This window comes from Orcinus orca, chromosome 4, assembly GCF_937001465.1.
Source record: "Orcinus orca chromosome 4, mOrcOrc1.1, whole genome shotgun sequence".
Lineage (NCBI taxonomy): Eukaryota > Metazoa > Chordata > Mammalia > Artiodactyla > Delphinidae > Orcinus > Orcinus orca.
The window spans coordinates 52,744,671-52,763,704 of NC_064562.1; the positions used below are offsets into that span (position 1 = coordinate 52,744,671).

Consider the following 19,034-nt stretch of genomic DNA (forward strand, 5'->3'; position numbering starts at 1 on the left):
TAAAACAACCCAAGGGCATGAAGAGACAGAGAGAGGAAAATAAACTTTGTAGGACGTGGGAAGAAATTATGGGGGGAGAAAAGATGGAGAAGAAACAAATTCTTTAAAAAAAGCAAGATGAAGGTGAACCAGGCAGAGGAATAGTTGATTTTCCATTTTTTTTTATTCTAGTACTACAGTTTACAGCCATTAGATGATAAACAATAAAACATCACTTTTTAGAAAATCCATATCCAAAGCCAACCTCAAGTACATAGTAATTAAAGTTAAATCCACTTTTTTGTTTTTATTTCCTAATAGGTTTGGTACTTTATATTTCTGTTTTATACTCACTGGAACTTGCAAATGGGCAACTACCTTCTTATATGTGGAACTAGAACATTTTCCTGGTCCCTTCCCTACACCACAAATTATATTAAATCACTGGACACTATACATCAACCTTTACCCAGGCTTCGGGTTTTTAACATAACATTTAACATAATGAAAAGCCTTTGGCTATCTCTTTCCTTTTCCATTTCTACCAACTGGTGTGTGACTAAGTGGACAAACAATTCAGCACTGGGCCTGCATAAGATTCCTGACCATATTCTCTGGAAGGTTGTGAATGTTTTCTTCCAAATATCCTATAACTTTGCACCTATAAAGAAGCATGTTCTAAGGTGAAATATCTGGGGCTCTCTGTAATAGAATCTGGGAGCATGCTACTATGCTACTATGTATAGTCTTTAAAATGTTTTATTTTGGTGTTTGAGCACTCCTTCCAAATGCTCATAGAAAAGGCACCTCATCACCACAAAAGGTTGATGAAGGTAAGAAGAGGTGCAAAATTATAAGAGATAAACTAAGTTCAAAAGTACAGGCTCTTCCATGAAGTTGGTCATATTTTCTTTGACTTGACCTTGGTTCAAGTCTGCAAGGACCTATAAAAACACACATGAAATCTATCTTACTCTCTTAATTCTGTTTTTTTCCAAGAAGACAGTAAAGAATTTCAAGAGCTGGGAGCAAAGGGGTTATCTTTGTCCCCACTTAAGCAGCTGAAATGCTGCAAATCTACTAGAATGAGAAAAAACAGAAAAACAAAAATTTTCCCAAGACTTTTTGAAGGAAGAAAGGCTTATGTAACTAACACCTGTTCCCCCAAATCAAAAGTCATTTTTAAAAAAAATCAAAGTATTTATAGGATTATTACAATGTAATGCCTAGGAATGGTCAGATCTGTGGTCACTTAGAAAAAGAAGCCCTGCTGATTATTGTTTATGAATACCTACTGGGAACCTTTATTTTTAGACTAAATAATAATAATGAATATGTTTATCATTTGTCTATTTCCTACTCTGAAATGGTTTTCTAATAGATTGTTATTCTCCTAGAAACTTAAGCAAATTCCCATCTGAACAAAAAGTAACAGAAACTCTTAAGTAAACGTTGCCAGCAAGGAACAAGAGGCAGGAAACCATCACTCATGTCTGTGCCTTGTTGTCTTTACTCCGAAAGGAAAAGCAGGATAGATGTGAAAAACGTGTAGCGTATTTTTTTTTTTAATAGAAGAGGTGTGCTTTTATTAAAATTGTTCTCTCTGAGCTACCTAAATAGGAAGTGGAATTGCAGGAAAATGGCAGAGGTAGAAGATGACAAATATTAGGAGGGTTTTCCCAAGCTTCCACATTATTATGTTATCATAAGTTACCTAATCACTAACTTTATCTCTATGACTTTAAAGAAATGTAAGGATGCTGTTCCCCACCCTCACCCCACTGCCCCCCACCAAAGTCACTAAGGCAAAATAGTTGCAAGCAATCTTGGTTACTGAGAGTAGAACTGTAGTGGAATACTAAGTACTTATCCTTGGCTTGGGGATTAAACCTAGATGACAAAAGTGAAAAGGGGTCATGGCCTAAGAGACACAGAACTACTTTAAAAGAGTCCAAGACCATGTGGCAGTCACCTCTAGTTCATTACATCGCAACGGCAGAACAGGCTCAATGACACAGACATCGCACCTAGAAACTGGTATTGTTGGGGACTGGACTGTAAAGGTATCAGTCATATAGGTACAGAGCTTCAATTCCCTAGGATGTTTTTTAATGGTGTGTTTATTTATTGGTCAACTCAAGTAATTTCTCAAAGTTTATTTGGTATTTAATTGAGAACTTATACTCAATTTTCTAACTCTGGGGAGAAAATAAAGAAGAAGAAAACACAGCCTATATATATCAAACGTTTTTTTTAAAAAGTCCAGCAAATTCAATGTTTGGTGACATTTTATATAGAATCAGAGCATAAATGCAATAACTTTCAGATTTCTTCCTTTTACAATTAAGCTGTGGTATCCAACTTGCGAGGTGACCAGCTGTAAAATGCCTAATGATGTTTTGGGATCAGTTTATTTGCTGCACTATTTAAGGTCTTTGCCTGTTTCACCAAATCCTTCTCACTATATTAATACAATACAAATAAAAATGGGAATGAAAGGGGAATGAGAAAATGAATAAATAGGAAAGACAAAAATAGCAAGAGAACAAGTCAGCTTAATAATACTTGAAGAGGTAAGTCATTATTTTAGTTCTGTCTGCTTTAAATGCCAAGCCAAAAATCCACTGAAAAATAATCTGATACATTTCAAAAACACAATTTATGAACACTAAAATTGATTTCTTAAATCATAAACATATAACTGCTATGAGCAAGCACTTAGATAACTTCCGAGATAGACTGATACTTTTTCATTTCAAATCAGCCAAACCAGAGCTTTCAAGCTTATTTATTAATTTGCAATTAACTTTTGATTCAACAGTAATATGCAGTGCTGTTCAGGACCCACCTTGGTCTAGAGCCATCTGAATAAAAGAAGCCATCCATTCACCCTTTCATCCATGCACTTACTAAATGAATGCCTTGCACACTCAAGGCACTGTGACAGATCCAACAAGGGAACTTAAAGGATTAGTTAACTAATGTCAAGGAACTCAGACTCTCATCAGAAGATACGTATATAAAGGTTTATAAGGTAGGACAAAGTCAGAATTGCTATAAGCAGTATAGATAGGTATGGATATAAGGCTATGGGAATTCCAACTAGTACAAATTCGCAGTTTACTTTTAGCTGGGAAGGAGTGTTAGAGGAAGCTTTGGGTAGGTGGCATTGAAGCCTGAACATAAAAATTGTATCTGAAGAACAAGGAAGTGGGAAGACAAAGGGCATTTCTAATTGGTGAAACTATTAGGCAAGACATGGATGGGGAAAATGGGAGGCATGTCTAGTAAGTAGTTTAGTTTTGCTCAGGTGCAAGAAGGGTGATCAGTGGGTGTTAACAGGTAGCAACACAGGCTGGCAACGCTTAATGACCATGGGTGCCGCGGCTCATTCAATCTTCAAGCCTTAGCCATTTCTCTTGGCAGCTGAGTCATCAGGAAGAACATGGTGGCTTCAGACAGAAAGAGAAAAGAGTAGCATAGGGAGAAGATGTACTCTGGGCAGATTGAATTGTAGGTACTGGTGGGAAGTAACTGGTCAGGGGATGAAAATGCAAGACTGGTCTCCAGATTGAGGACAGAGCGGGAGACCGACAGATCTAAGAGGTGTGGGCGGGATGTGACAGTAGAAGCTATAGAACTATTCAGGAGAAAGCAGAGAGAAAAAGGAGATGAGAGAGGAGGGAAAGGGGTTACAGTTATTAGAAGGGCCCTCAGTACCCCTCCATCACCTAGCACCAAAGTCTTCAAAGACCTGAGTGATGAACAGTAACAGAATCACAAACAGATTTAAAAGTCCTTTCATCCTTGTAAGTATCCCTCCTCTAACACATGACACTAAAATGGTTTTTAGTGACATCTTTAAAAAACACAAAATTTAACTGGCTTGCTTTCTACTTGCATGCCTGGTGTTAAGCTTGGAGATTCCCACATACTCTCTGCCAAATGCATAGCGCATTCTCTTCACATCCAGGACTGAACGCCCTAAGTGTTTCACTAAAGAAACAGCACTTTTACCTTTGTTCAAGTTGTTTAATGGTAGCAGCCATCTGATTAGTCTTCTCTTCCAAGCGACTGTTTAGTTCACTTTTCTGTTTCACTCCTAAGTCTGAACTCTGTTATGGAAAAGAATTATGAGTGATGTTTATGTTTGCATATAACATAAAATCCTGAAACAAATCACACATACCTTTTGAACCTAATGGTAAGCAGGAACTAGAGAAATAGAAATGCTCATGTATTTGCATATCAGTTAATTACCAAGTGTAGAAAAAGCAAGAAGCAACATTTAAGATTAGTATTGTTATATGCAGTTTTGTCTCAAAAATCAACATTGGAAAGTACATCAATTTATCTATATAACTCAGTTGGCAAGTTAGGCTGGAGAGTAGAAATTATTTTATAGGATAAAAAAGACCCTCTTGCCCAGTTACAATGTAAAAAGTGGCCATGACTTTCCAGAACAGCAATACAGGATCCTAGGATAGACCGATTCCTAAAGTGGTTTATTGGTAGCTAGCCTCAAAATGAGATGTGACCCTTTCTTCTTCTATTTAAAGTGTGATTCTAGAGAAGAAGAGGGGCAGAGGGAAGCCCTGGGATTTTAGAGAGCCAGTGAGCCTACCTGCAACTTAAAGGCAAGTTCATGCTTAAGAGCCCTGAGATCATCCAGCTGCTGCCGCAGAGACACCAGGGCATCCTGCTTCTCACAGACATCCTTCTCCAGCATCTTCATAGCCAGTTCCATCTCCTGTCTCATGCTGATCTGGATTTCCAGTTCTTTTTCAACATCCTGCCCCGAAAGGAAAACAAATTACTTATTCTCTCTTTCCTCAACTAAGTGCAAACCACAAAATTCCACAGGACAAGGTAGACCAAAACTCTCAGGTATAAAGTCTGGCAAAACAGCTATAAGCTATCATTCAATACAGAGACATTAACAAAAAGAATAATAATTAGGATAATTACAGTACCATTTACTCAATAATTTACGAATCTGAAAAACTCCGTAGGCCAAACATAGTGCTATCTAATATGCCTAAAATACTTGAGTCACTTCATTAGATACTAAAACAGACAACTGATGTCACATCTTATTATAGAAATATATATTACGTGTTACAGCAGCCAGCACAAAATGAAGCAGTTGGAATTCTCTTCATTTGGAGGCTACTGACATTTTCAAGAGCCCAAGGAACTCAAAAGATACTTTGGGTCCCCAAGGTAACATCTCAGTTACAGGGAATGGTCAATATGGCTAACTGAGTTTTTTAAAAAATTTGTATTTCATATTGGAGTATAGTTGATTAACAGTGTTGTGTTGGTTTCAGGTGTACAGCAAAGTGATTCAGTTATACGTATACACGTTATCCTTTTTCAAATTCTTCTCCCATTTAGGTTATTACAGAATATTGAGCAGTGTTCCCTGTGCTATACAGTAGGTCCATGTTGGTTATCTATTTTAAATATAGCGGCTAACTGAATTTTTCTATTCATTTATCATGAGATGTATTTTTGTTTCAACCATTATTACTGCAACATTATTTGGATGATCAGGGGTACAAAGACCTGAGGTTCTTCTGCATCCATGCTGTGCCCGGGGCACATTCAGAACCTTGCCTACTTGCTTGGTTTCTTTCTCTTTTAATGAACATTTATCTTAATGTGGTACGAGAATGTGGAAAATTTTATGTAAAATTTTTTCACTTGCCACTTAACTGAGGCACTCTTCTGTACATGGTTAGCATGACAGAAGACAAGATCAGACTGCTTCTTAAAATGCTGACATACATTATTTCTAGGACCTTCCTTATGGAAAGTATTTTGAGATCAAATCCACAAACACATAGAAGGAAAATGATAAATATTTCAAGGATGTTAAATAACAGTGTTAAAGTAACATTATAAAATAACCTGAAATTCTGTTCTACACACTGTTTGTTATAACAAACTACAAATCAGATCACCCCTTAGTTTTAGACTTCTCCCTGCTGTTAGAGACATTATTGGAGGGGGATTATTTGGTCGTCATACTATCTAAATTACAGGAAGAGTTAATGTACTAATACCACGGTGTATTTAATATACTAATATTTGGATAAAATCTATTATAGGAGTATTAGTCCTTATTACACATTCTTTTATATATGTATATATATATTTTTTAATTTCTAAAAATATCTTAAGACTAATACTGATGTACATTTTTCTGTTTATGTATAAGAACAAGAATAAATTCAGAAATAACAACTAAAAATAAAAGCGTACAATTCTAAATTAATGATTCTTAAGGAGAAGAGGAGCTGCCCAATCCAAGGAGACATATCTTTGCCGGGGTGAGGAGGGGAGATAGCATAGTTTAAAAATGTAGGTTCTGCAACTAAGCCCGTGCGCCACAACTACTGAAACCCACGCACCTAGAGCCTGAGCACCGCCATGAAGAGTAGCCCCTGCTCGCAGCAACTAGAGAAAGCCCACGCACAGCAATGAAGACCCAACACAGCCAAAAATAAATAAGTAAATTAATTAATTAAGAAAAGAAAAAAGTAGGTTCTATATACCTAATGTTTTTGCAACACAAACTATAAAAGCAAAAATAAGTTAAAAATTAAAATAGGTAAAATTCCATTGGCTGTTGAGAATGCTCAGAAAAAGGACTGAGGAAGCACTGTAGGGAATATGGGTTAAAAGAATGAGAAACTATTTCATAGGATCCATAAAATTTGCTAGAACACTACTGATATTCCTTGATCTGTGAGGTAAAACCCCTAGGTAGGGGTTTTAATGTGTTCCTGAACTATTAGGACCTAAGCAAAGTTTACCAGTCGTAGTTGTGTCTCCTCCTTTAAGTGCTTCCTTGCTTCACTCAGTGCTTGCCCTTCTGAAGTTCTGTCTGGCTTAGGGCCCTTGAAAAGATAAATAAAATAGTACATATTTAAGGATTTAAAGAATTTATACAGTTTGTGGACACTAGCACTGCTATTTAGTACGGGAAATGATCATACCTAAACATGTATGATAATGAACGAAGACAACAAAGAAACTGAAGAAATTTAGTAAGTATTCTTAAGCCAAATTGGGAATTTCTTTCCATTTTGTTTAAAGTCCTAAGATAGTTTACCAAACCAAGTGGTAGAAGTCTTAAAAAATCAGCCTCTGAAAACAAAATAGCATTTACTGTAAACTATAAATTGGGCCAAACGTTCAAACAGGAATGTAGTCCTACTCCAGAGATCTCACATCTGGTGTCTCCACCCATACAGAGAGATCAGAGCTAAACATGAGTAGCTCATCAGAAAATGCTGAGTAGTCACAGTTGTTTTTACAAAGTCCATGCATTAAAGGCAAACATATTACTCATGTCAGTCCCCACTCAGAGCCTAGGTGCTTACTCTTTAAGAACAATGTTAATAACTGGATTTCTGGATTCCTAGGTCACAGCAGGTTAGAAGCATTAGGATAAGTAGGGAGACCTTTCCAGAAAGAGTAATGCTAACAGCAGTAAGAAGCAATAGATGCCAGTGAAATAAAAGGCAGAAAAAACCACCCACAGTAATCTGGGAATATTTAAGCTCAGAAGCTAGAAGCTCTATCAACTTCAATAGCCGACCCCCACCAAAGTAGCACTGTTGTAACTCAGTACAGAATTGCCAATGTTGATAATTATGATATTCAGTCATCATAAAGGGCTAAATGTGTTCAATTACATCCTCCACTTAAGAAAGCTTAGAGGGCTTCCCTGGTGGCGCAGTGGTTGAGAGTCCACCTGCCGATGCAGGGGACACGGGTTCGTGCCCTGGTCCAGGAAGATCCCACATGCCGCAGAGCGGCTAGGCCCATAAGCCATGGCCGCTGAGCCAGCATGTCCGGAGCCTGTGCTCCGCAATGAGAGAGGCCACGACAGTGAGAGGCCCACATAACGCAAAAAAAAAAAAAAAAAAAAAAAGAAAAAAAAGAAAGCTTAGAACTGTACAATATACAAAAGGTTTGCAAAATATCTGTTTAGACATATATAAAAAGTTTGGTATTGGGTTGGCCATAAAGGTCGTTTGGGCTTTTCCATAAGATGTTATGGAACCAACCCTATTCTTTAAGGGATTGAGTTATCTAGAAAATTCATTTATATGGTAACTCTTTCCCAGTGATATCAGATAAACACTTTTTACAAAACAATAACATGGTCTAAAAATAATGGTATATTTAATATAGTAGAACACTTAAATATAGTACAAATCATTAGTATGTAAAAACAAGACGTCGAATTAGACTGTTTATTGAAGTCTCTAAACAGATGTGGGTGGCGGTGAAGCCAAGCAGTGTCTGTAGGAGAAGGGACATAGCCCCTCCCATAACCTTTGCCATTCACTCAATTGTGCCTGGAGCCTCAGTGAAAACGGTGCACTTAACATATGCAAATGCTCACAGCTACCAAGTGGTCCTCTGGAGGCAGCCCCCCCCCCCCCCCCCCCCCGCCATGACACATGACATGCTCTCTGGGAATATTTCATAAATCCAGTAAGATTAACCTTCCGATTAGATTCCAATATGTAGGAGCTTTCCTCTTTAACTCGTTCCATATCTTCTTGCAGGGTAATAATCCTGTTGTTTGCAACTGCAAGCTGTTGATAAAATTTTAAAAATAATCGTTATCTTTCTTTCACTAAACACAGGATAAGATAATTCATGATCTGCTAGCACATGATTTTCAGGCTTAGCTATTCTTAGAAGGAAAGAAAGCTATCTATAGCCCCATAAAAATGTTCTTATAGGGAACTTAGGAGAAATGTCTTTAAAGATAAAAATAAAAAATATCTCCTATTACTGCTTTTAGTGTAAACATTTTTTCAGTACCACAATGTTACCTTACAATTATTTACCTCAAGGGTCTCCTCATGGATAACTTGTAATTATATTTAGTTATAAAATCTATTTCTGGACTTCCCTGCTGGCACAGTGGTTGAGAATCCACCTGCCAATGCAGAGGACATGGGTTCGAGCCCTGGTCCAGGAAGAGACCACATGCTGCGGAGCAACTAACCCTGTGCGCCACAACTACTAAGCCTGCGCTCTAGAGCCCACGAACCACAACTACTGAAGCCCACTCGCCTAGAGCCCGTGCTCCACAACAAGAGAAGCCACTGCAATAAGAAGCCCATGCACCACAACAAAGAGTAGCCACAACTAGAGAAAGCCTGTGCACAGCAATGAACACCCATCGCAGCCAAAAAAAAATTTAAAAAACCTATTTCTTTTTTTTTTAACATCTTTATTGGAGTATAATTGCTTTACAATGGTGTGTTAGTTTCTGCTTTATAACAAAGTGAATCAGTTATACATATACATATGTTCCCATATCTCTTCCCTCTTGCGTCTCCCTGCCTCCCACCCTCCCTATCCCACCCCTCTAGGTAGTCACAAAGTACCGAGCTGATCTCCCTGTGCCATGCGGCTGCTTCCCACTAGCTAGCTATTTTACGTTTGGTAGTGTATATATGTCCATGCCACTCTCACTTTGTCACAGCTTACCCTTACCCCTCCCCATATCCTCAAGTCCATTCTCTAGTAGGTCTGTGTCTTTATTCCTGTCTTACCCGTAGGTTCTTCATGACCTTTTTTTTTTCCCCTTAGATTCCATATATATGTGTTAGCATACAGTATGTGTTTTTCTCTTTCTGACTTACTTCACTCTGTATGACAGACTCTAGGTCCATCCACCTCACTGCAAATAACTCAATTTCGTTTCTTTTTATGGCTGAGTAATATTCCATTGTATATATTTGCCACATCTTCTTTATCCATTCATCCAATGATGGATGCTTAGGTTGCTTCCATCTCCTGGCTATTGTAAATAGAGCTGCAATGAACATTCTGGTACATGACTTTTTTTGAATTATGGTTTTCTCAGGGTATATGCCCAGGAGTGGGATTGCTGGGTTGTATGGTAGTTCTAATTTCAGTTTTTTAAGGAACCTCCATACTGTTCTCCATAATGGCTGTATCAACTTACATTCCCACCAACAGTGCAAGAGGGTTCCCTTTTCTCCACACCCTCTCTAGCCTTTATTCTTTGTAGATTTTTTGAGGATAGTGATTCTGACTGGTGTGAGGGTGATACCTCCTTGTAGTTTTGATACTCATTTCTCTAATGATTAGTGATGTTGAGCATCTTTTCATGTGTTTGTTGGCAATCTGTATATCTTCTTTGGAGAAATGTCTACCTAGGTCTTCTGCCCATTTTTGGATTCGGTTGCTTGTTTTTTTAGATATTGAGCTGCATGACCTGCTTGTATATTTTGGAGATTGATCCTTTGTCAGTTGCTTCATTTGCAAATATTTTCTCCCATTCTCATCTCGTTTATGGTTTCCTTTGCTGTGCAAAAGCTTTTAAGTTTCATTAGGTCCCATTTGTTTATTTTTGGTTTTATTTCCATTTCTCTAGGAGGTGGGTCAAAATGGATCTTACTGTGATGTATGTCACAGAGTGTTCTGCCTATGTTTTCCTCTAAGAGTTTTATAGATTCATAGTCTGTCTGGCCTTACATTTAGGTCTTTAATCCATTTTGAGTTTAGTTTTGTGTGTGGTGGTAGGGAGTGTTCTAATTTCATTCTTTTACATGTAGCTGTCCAGTTTTCCCAGCACCACTTATTGAAGAGGCTGTCTTTTCTCCATTGTATATTCTTACCTCCTTTATCAAAAGTAAGGTGACCATATGTGGGTGGGTTTATCTCTGGGCTTTCTCTCCAGTTCCATTGATCTATATTTCCATTTTTGTGCCAGTACCATACCATCTTGATTACTGTAGCACTGTCGTATAGTCTGAAGTCCGGGAGCCTGATTCCTCCAGCTCCGTTTTTCTATCTCAAGGTTGCTTTGGCTATTTGGGGTCTTTTGTGTTTCCATACAAATTGTGAAATTTTTTGTTCTAGTTCTGTGAAAAATGCCATTGGTAGTTTGATAGGGATTGCATTGAATCTGTAGATTGCTTTGGGTTGTATAGTCATTTTCACAATGTTGACTCTTCCAATCCAAGAACATGGTATATCTCTCCATCTGTATCATCTTTAATTTCTTTCATCAGTGTCTTATAGTTTTCTGCATACAGGTCTTTTGTCTCCTTAGGTAGGTTTATTCCTAGGTATTTTATTCTTTTTGTTGCAGTGGTAAATGGGAGTGTTTCTTTAATTTCTCTTTCAGATTTTTCATCATTAATGTATAGGAATGCAAGAGATTTCTGTGCATTAATTTTGTATCCCTCTACTTTACCAAATTCATTGATTAGCTCTAGTAGTTTTCTGGTAGCATAATCTTTAGGATTCTCTATGTATAGTGTCATGTCATCTGCAAACAGTGACAGCTTTACTTCTTCTTTTCTGATTTGGATTCCTTTTATTTCTTTTTCTTCTCTGATTGCTGTGGCTAAAACTTCCAAAACTATGTTGAATAATAGTGGTGAGAGTGGACAACCTTGTCTTGTTCCTGATCTTAGAGGAAATGGTTTCAGTTTTTCACCACTGAGAATGATGTTGGCTGTGGGTTTGTCATATACGGCCTTTATTATGTTGAGGTAAGTTAGTTCCCTCTATGCCTACTTTCTGGAGGGTTTTTGTCATAAATTGGTGTTGAATTTTGTTGAAAGCTTTTTCTGCATCTATTGAGATGATCATATGGGTTTTATCCTTCAATTTGTTAATATGGTTTATCACATTGATTGATTTGCGTATACTGCAGAATCCTTGCATTCCTGGGAAAAACCCCACTTGATCATGGTGTATGATCCTTTTAATGTGCTCTTGGATTTTGTTTGCTAGTATTTTGTTGAGGATTTTTGCATCTATGTTCATCAGTGATATTGGCCTGTAGTTTTCTTTCTTTGTGACCTCTTTGCCTGGTTTTGGTATCAGGGTGATGGTGGCCTTGTAGAATGAGTTTGGGAGTGTTCCAACCTCTGCTGTATTTTGGAAGATTTTGAGAAGGATAGCTGTTAGCTCTTCTCTAAATGTTTGATAGAATTCGGCTGTGAAGCCATCTGTTCCTGGGCTTTTGTTTGGTGGAAGATTTTTAATCACAGTCTCAATTTCAGTGCTTGTTGACTGGTCTGTTTATATTTTCTATTTCGTCCTGGTTCAGTCTGCAAAGGTTGTGCTTTTCTAAGAATTTGTGCACTTCTTCCAGGTTGTCCACTTTATTGGCATATAGTTGCCTGTAGTAATCTCTCATGATCCTTTGTATTTCTGCGGTGTCAGTTGTTACTTCTCCTTTTTCATTTCTAATTCTATTGATTTGAGTCTTCTCCCTTTTTTTCTTGATGAGTCTGGCTAATGGTTTATCAATTTTGTTTATCTTCTCAAAGAACCAGCTTTTAGTTTTATTGATCTTTGCTACTGTTTCCTTCATTTCTTTTTCATTTATTTCTGATCTGATCTTTATGATTTCTTTCCTTCTGCTAACTTTGGGGTTTTTTTTTTTTCTTCTTTCTCTAACTGATTTAGGTGTAAGGTTAGGTTGTTTATTTGAGACGTTTCTTGTTTCTTGAGGTAGGACTGTATTGCTATAAACTTCCCTCCTAGAAATGCTTTTGCTGCATCCCATAGGTTTGGGGTCATCTTGTTTTCATTGTCATTTGTTTTTAGGTATTTTTTATTTCCTCTTTGATTTCTTCAATGATCTCTTGTTTATTAAGTAGTATATTGTTTAGCCTCCATGTGTTTGTATTTTTTACAGATTTTTTCCTGTAATTTATATCTAGCTTCATAGCATTGTGGTTGGAAAAGATACTTGACAGAATTTCAATTTTCTTAAATTTAAATTTACCAAGGCTTGATTTGTGACCCAAGATATGATCTATCCTGGAGAATGTTTCATGAGCACTTGAGAAGAAAGTGTATTCTGTTGTTTTTGGGTGGAATGTCCTACAAATATCAATTAAGGCCATCTTGTTTAATGTACCATTTAAAGCTTGCGTTTCCTTATTTATTTTCATTTTGGATGATCTGTCCATTGGTGAAAGCGGGGTGTTAAAGTCCCGTACTATGACTGTGACTGTTACTGTTGATTTCCCCCTTTATGGCTGATAGCATTTGTCTTATATATTGAGGTCCTCCTATTTTGGGTGCATAAATATTTACAATTGTTATATCTTCTTCTTGGATTGATCCCTTGATCATTATGTAGTGTCCTTCTTTGACTCTTGTAATAGTCTTTATTTTAAAGTCTATTTTGTCTGATATGAGAATTGCTACTCCAGCTTTCTTTTGATTTCCATTTGCATGGAATATCTTTTTCCATCCCCTCACTTTCAGTCTGTATGTGTCCCTAGGTCTGAAGTGGGTTTCCTGTAGACACGACATATACGGATCTTGTTTTTGTATCCATTCAGCCAGTCTGTCTTTTGGTGGGAGCATTTAATCCATTTACATTTAAGGTAATTATTGATATGTATGTTCCTATTACCATTTTCTTAATTATTTGGGGTTTGCTATTGTAGGTCTTTTCCTTCTCTTGTGTTTCCTGCCTAGAGAAGTTCCTTTAGCATTTGTTGTAAAGCTGGTTTGGTGGTGCTGAATTCTCTTAGCTTTTGCTTGTCTGTAAAGATTTTAATTTCTCCGCTGAATCTGAATGAGATCCTTGCTGGGTAGAGTAATCTTGTTTGTAGGTTCTTCCCTTTCATCACTTTAAATATGTCTTGCTACTCGCTTCTGGCTTGCAGTTTCTGCTGAAAGATCAGCTGTTAACCTTATGGGGATTCCCCTGTATGTTATTTGTTGTTTTTCCCTTGCTGCTTTTAATATTTGTTCTTTGTATTTAATTTTTGATAGTTTGATTAATATGTGTCTTGGCATGTTTCTCCTTGGATTTATCCTGTATGGGACTCTCTGTGCTTCCTAAACTTATTTCCTTTCCCATATTAGGGAAGTTTTCAACTATAATCTCTTCACATATTTTCTTCTTCTCTTCTTCTTCTGGGACCCCTGTAATTCAAATGTTGGTGCGTTTAATGTTGTCCCGGAGGTCTCTAAGACTGTCCTCAATTCTTTTCATTCTTTTTTCTTTATTCTGTTCTGCAGTAGTTATTTCCACTACTTTATCTTCCAGGTCACTTATTGGTTCTTCTGCCTCAGTTATTCTACTTTTGATTCTTTCTAGAGAATTTTAAATTTCACTTATTGTGCTGTTCATCATTGTTTGTTTGCTCTTTAGTTCTTCTAGGTCCTCGTTAAACGTTTCTTATATTTTCTTCTTTCTATTTCCAAGATTTTGGATCACCTTTACTATCATTACTGTGAGTTCTTTTTCAGGTAGCATGCCTATTTTCTCTGCATTTATTTCGTCTGGTGGGTTTTTTCCTTGTTCCTTCATCTGCTGTGTGTTTCTCTGTCTTCTTATTTTGCTTAACTTACCGTGTTTGGGATCTCCTTTTTGCAGGCTGCAGGTTCGTACTTCCCATTGTTTTTGGTGTCTGCCCCCAGTGGGTGAGGTTGGTTCAGTGGGTTGTGTAGGTTTCCTGGTGGAGGGGACTGGTGCCTGTGTTCTGGTGGATGAGGCTGGATCTTGTCTTTCTGGTGGGCAGGACCGTGTCTGGTGGTGTGTTTTGGGGTGTCTGTTACCTTACTATGATTTTAGGCAGCCTCTCTGCTAATGGTGAGGTTGTGTTCCTGTCTTGCTAGTTGTTTGGCTTAGGGTGTCCAGCACTGTAGCTTGCTGGTTGTTGAGTGGAGCTGGGTCTTAACGTTGAGATGGAGATCTCTGGGAGAGCTTTCGCCGTTTGATATTACATGGAGCTGGGAGGTCTCTGGTGGATAATGTCCTGAACTTGGCTCTCCTGCCTCAGAGGCACAGGCCTGACACCTGGCCGGAGCACCAAGACCCTGTCAGCCACATGGGTTTTGGTAAGTCTGAGGTCTTCTGCCAGCATTCAGTAGGTGTTCTGTAGGAGTTGTTCCACATATAGATGTATTTCTGATGTATTTGTGGGGAGGGAGGTGATCTCCACATCTTACTCCTCCACCATCTTGAAGGTCTCCTGAAAAAAACCTATTTCTAAAATGTATAAGAGGTCACCTCATGCCTTGGGACCCATCTTACAAACCCTCCATAAAACCTTTAACAGATAATTTTTTTTTAAATGTTCAACTTTCTTTTTAAAGATTTATTTATTATTTATTTATGTATTTCGTTTATTGTAGGCTGCATTGGGTCTTACTTGTGGCATGCGGGATCTTTCATTGTGGCGTGCGGGCTCTTTGTTGTAGTGTGTGGGTTTCTCTTCTTTAGTTGTGGCACCCAGTCTCCAGAGCGTGTGGGCTCTGTAGTTTCTGTGGCACGTGGGCACTAGTTGAGGCACGCGGGCTTAGCTGTCCCACGGCATGTGGGATCTTAGATCCCTGGTCAGGGATCAAACCCGCATTCCCTGCATTGTAAGGTGGATTTTTTACCACTGGACCACCAGGGAAGTCCCTACATATAATTTTTAAGAGAGTAAGAAATGAATTCCAAAGTTCTCACTCTAAAAGATGCCATTAAGCATTAAAGAGATTTTTCTTTTCAGCACCTACAAAGACAAGGTAATGTTATTGGCAGTGTATCTCTAGGGGAAATGTTTATAACCCTATTCCACTGGAGGGAAGAGTATGGTGGAAACGCTCTCCTCTGCACCTACCGAGCTCAGTTCCCACAGAGAGTGGGAAGGTGCCTGAAGGAGGCTAGGAAAGGAACTGAGCAGACTCCTCTCAGCCAGGCTAGTCTCCCTTTTCGTCATCTCTGCTTGGTTCCTGTTCTACTATGTAAGTACAGAGGAGCCAGGCTCAGGCAAGCTTTCTAGAGGCAGGTATGGCAGCCCATTTCTCTCTCTGCTCTGTGGGCCTAAAATGCGTAAAGAAGTAACTCTGGGCAGACGGGTCTGCTCTCTAGATCCAAGCGCACCTCGGACTGCTTCTTCCAAGGTCTCATCATCAGAGAAAATATTACAAGTGACGACTGCAGATCCAAGTGCACTTTCTAAGTCAGCTTTACCAACATAAAGTGGATGTTTATTTACCTTCATCTGCTCAGTTCTTCTCATTTTGTCATATTGGTTCAGAACTCAGGAGGGGAAAAGAGGTCTTTTTTGTTTTGTTTTGTTTTTTACTGGTCCCTTTAAATCCAAAATAGATGGAAATGAGAGAGGGCAGAACTTATTAGCCTTGTCTGCTCTTTATAAAGTCTACACACAGTGCTTTCCTATCTCTAAAAGTTCAAAGCTTTAAGAAAATAAATCTTACTGAGATAAATAAGTAAACGAATAAATTAATATTGTTGGTAAGACAAGTTTAGGCCAAGAACACAAGTCCTGTGACTGAGGGAATAAAATTTATATTTACTGAGTGCTTATGATGTGTCAGGCACTAGTCTAGTCCCTTATGCATTAAATCATTTAATTTGTACAAAAATCTTCTTCTTCTTCTTCTTCTTATCCCCATTCTACAGATAAGTAAACCAAAGAACAGGAGCTCAAGTAACTGGCCCAGGATCAGAAAGCTAGCAAGCGCCAGACCTGGGACACAAATTCAAGTCTAGCTCTGGAGAGCAGGCTTAATTAATATGCCACACCGCCTCAATATAACAGCAGTAGAATCACAGTAGAAAACTGCTCTGCAGAATGTTTCCAAAGCCTTGTGGGATAAAATTCTAAGGGTCATATCAATAAATTAAAGTTTTAATATAATTTAAGAATCTACATCCAAAAATAAAGCCCCCAGAACTGAGTAATATGGAAGGTGTTTTAAAGTCATAACAATGAACAATGATTTTTTCCTTCTGAAAAAAATCTGATTAGATAGCGTTTCCTGACTAGTGCTTTAACTTGCTTATTTTAGACCAAAATTTTTTTTTGAAGTATAGATGATTTACAATATTATATTAGTTTCAGGTGTACAACATAGTGATTCAATATTTTTATAGATTATACTTTATATATATAAAATCTATATATAAAATATGTAGATTATATACTTTTATATATTATAACCTTAAAGTTATTATAAAATATTGGCTATATTCCCTATACTATACAATATATTCTTGTAGCTTATTTATTTTATACATAATAATTTGTACCTCTTAATCCCCTACCCCTATCTTGCCCCTCCCCACTGTTAACCACTAGTTTGTTCTCTATATCTGTGAGTCTGTTTCTGTTTTGTTTTATATTCATTTGTTTGTTTCATTTTTTAGATTCCACATTTAAATAAGATACAGTATTTGTCTTTCTCTCTCAGATTTATTTCACTAAGCACAATACCCTCCAGGTCCATCTATGTTGTTGTACTTAACCAAATTTTTCTCACTGTATGTAATAGGATAGTTATAATTTGAGAAAGAGAAGATAAAGTCTTTGCCACCTAAAAAATTTTATTTAAGGTTTCTCATAGAAATGTCTAATGCTACTGAAGAAAAAAATATGTCGCTTAGCCGTTGGTAAGTTAGGGGAAAAAAAATTAATCAGAAGTAAAATATGAGGTTATTTTTCCATTCTAATTTTAGGGACTTTTCTAAGAGTTTTCACATGTATATTCTTACTTGATCTTCAGGGTAATTGTGAGCTAAAAGGGGAAACACTCTAATTTGCCAGTTAGGGAACTGGGCCTCTTGGAGGTCAAGTGACTTACTTGCTCAGGAGCACATGACATGTAAACTGCTATACCAAGCACTCTTCTAACTGATTTTACTTGCATTACTTCATTACTCCTTTCAACAACCCCATGTGCTAGGTATGGAGTTATTATTATAGATAAAGAAATGGAGGCAATGAAAGAGTAAATAATAGGGTCATATTTGTTATTTCATTGTCAACTGCAACCACATCTTTGCTAGGCTAACATCCCCACAGTTTACTGTTAGTTCATTATTAGTACTGGTCTCCTGACCCGTGTTCTTTATGTCATCTACCCCATCACCCCAAGGAGAAAATAAAACCCTTGAAGGCAGGAACTTGCCAGTCTGGCACACATAAATCAATGCCTGGCAGATATAAATCTTTGTATAGCTCTGGCACATACGTAGTACCCAAATTGTTTGATGAATGAATAAATGATGAATATCACGCTACCTGCTAAACATTAACTCTAGGCTAGCCCAGACAAAACATTCACAAAAGAAAGCAAAATATTTGATCAGCCCAGGTTCTATGACTTCATATTCCAACTGGATAACTGAGACCCCTCAGATAAGCCAGCTGGCCATTCCTGGTCAGAACAAGGAGTCCTATAGTAGATATTATCTGAAAAGTCAAGTCCTTTATTTCCAGGCTCCAGAGAAATTATTTTCCACTAATACACTCTACTAAATTCTATAAGTAAATCAGAAAACTTCCAAAACACTTACCTCCTCTGTCAGTTTAGTGTTGGATTTTTCTAACGCATCCACTTTTGCCTGAAGGTTGTTTACAGTAGCACTATCAAGAGAAGAAAAAACATAATAGTCTCTTTTGATAAACAGAGCAATATCCTGTACTTTCTTTTAAAATACTCATTATACTTTCATTGTTTACTGTCCATAATTCTTGACAGACTTGTAGGCTCTAAGACAGCTTAGAAGGTGATGTGTGTCTTACCTGCTCCATTCTTGGCACTGAAGTTTGTATTTAATAAGTATTTGTTGATGAAATAAAAGAGTTGATGCACTACACAGTAAACTTTGTTTACTTAAATAATAATAATAGTAATAGTAATAATAATAATGGGCTACATGAATTATGATGTGCTTGCCATACACCAAGCACTCTTCTGATTTTACTTGCATTATTTCATTACTCCTTTCAACAACCCCATGTGCTAGGTAGGGGGTTGTTATTATAGATAAAGAAATGGAGGCATTGAAAGAGTAAATAATAGGGTCATATTTGTATTTGTCAACTGTAACCACATCTTTGCTAGGTTAACATCTCCACAGTTTACTGTCAGTTCATTATTAGTACTCAGTCCCCAGAGAAAATGTACTTAAATTGTTCTTGAATTTTCTAGATGGAACCAAGACTATAATTTATATTGATACTGGTATAGTCACATTTTAGGTCTTACTT

At 37.5% G+C, this 19,034-nt stretch overlaps 1 protein-coding gene across 11 annotated transcripts in view; it reads right to left on the reverse strand.

Annotated features, from left to right (window-relative positions):
• RUFY3 (RUN and FYVE domain containing 3) overlaps positions 1 to 19,034 on the reverse strand; it is an 84,869-nt gene that overhangs the window by 9,993 nt on the left and 55,842 nt on the right. For 7 of the 11 annotated variants that reach the window (XM_033412510.2, XM_004283576.4, XM_033412511.2 and 4 more), the window contains 5 exons: positions 18,338 to 18,407; positions 8,505 to 8,597; positions 6,801 to 6,884; positions 4,604 to 4,771; positions 3,997 to 4,094 (listed from right to left, as the gene is read on the reverse strand). In XM_033412510.2, the coding sequence (XP_033268401.1) occupies positions 3,997 to 4,094; positions 4,604 to 4,771; positions 6,801 to 6,884; positions 8,505 to 8,597; positions 18,338 to 18,407 (513 nt within the window). Of the gene's footprint in view, positions 1 to 144; positions 2,441 to 3,996; positions 4,095 to 4,603; positions 4,772 to 6,800; positions 6,885 to 8,504; positions 8,598 to 18,337; positions 18,408 to 19,034 lie in introns of those variants that run through there. The other 4 variants (XM_033412516.2, XM_004283577.4, XM_004283578.4 and 1 more) reach the window with 2 other exon arrangements.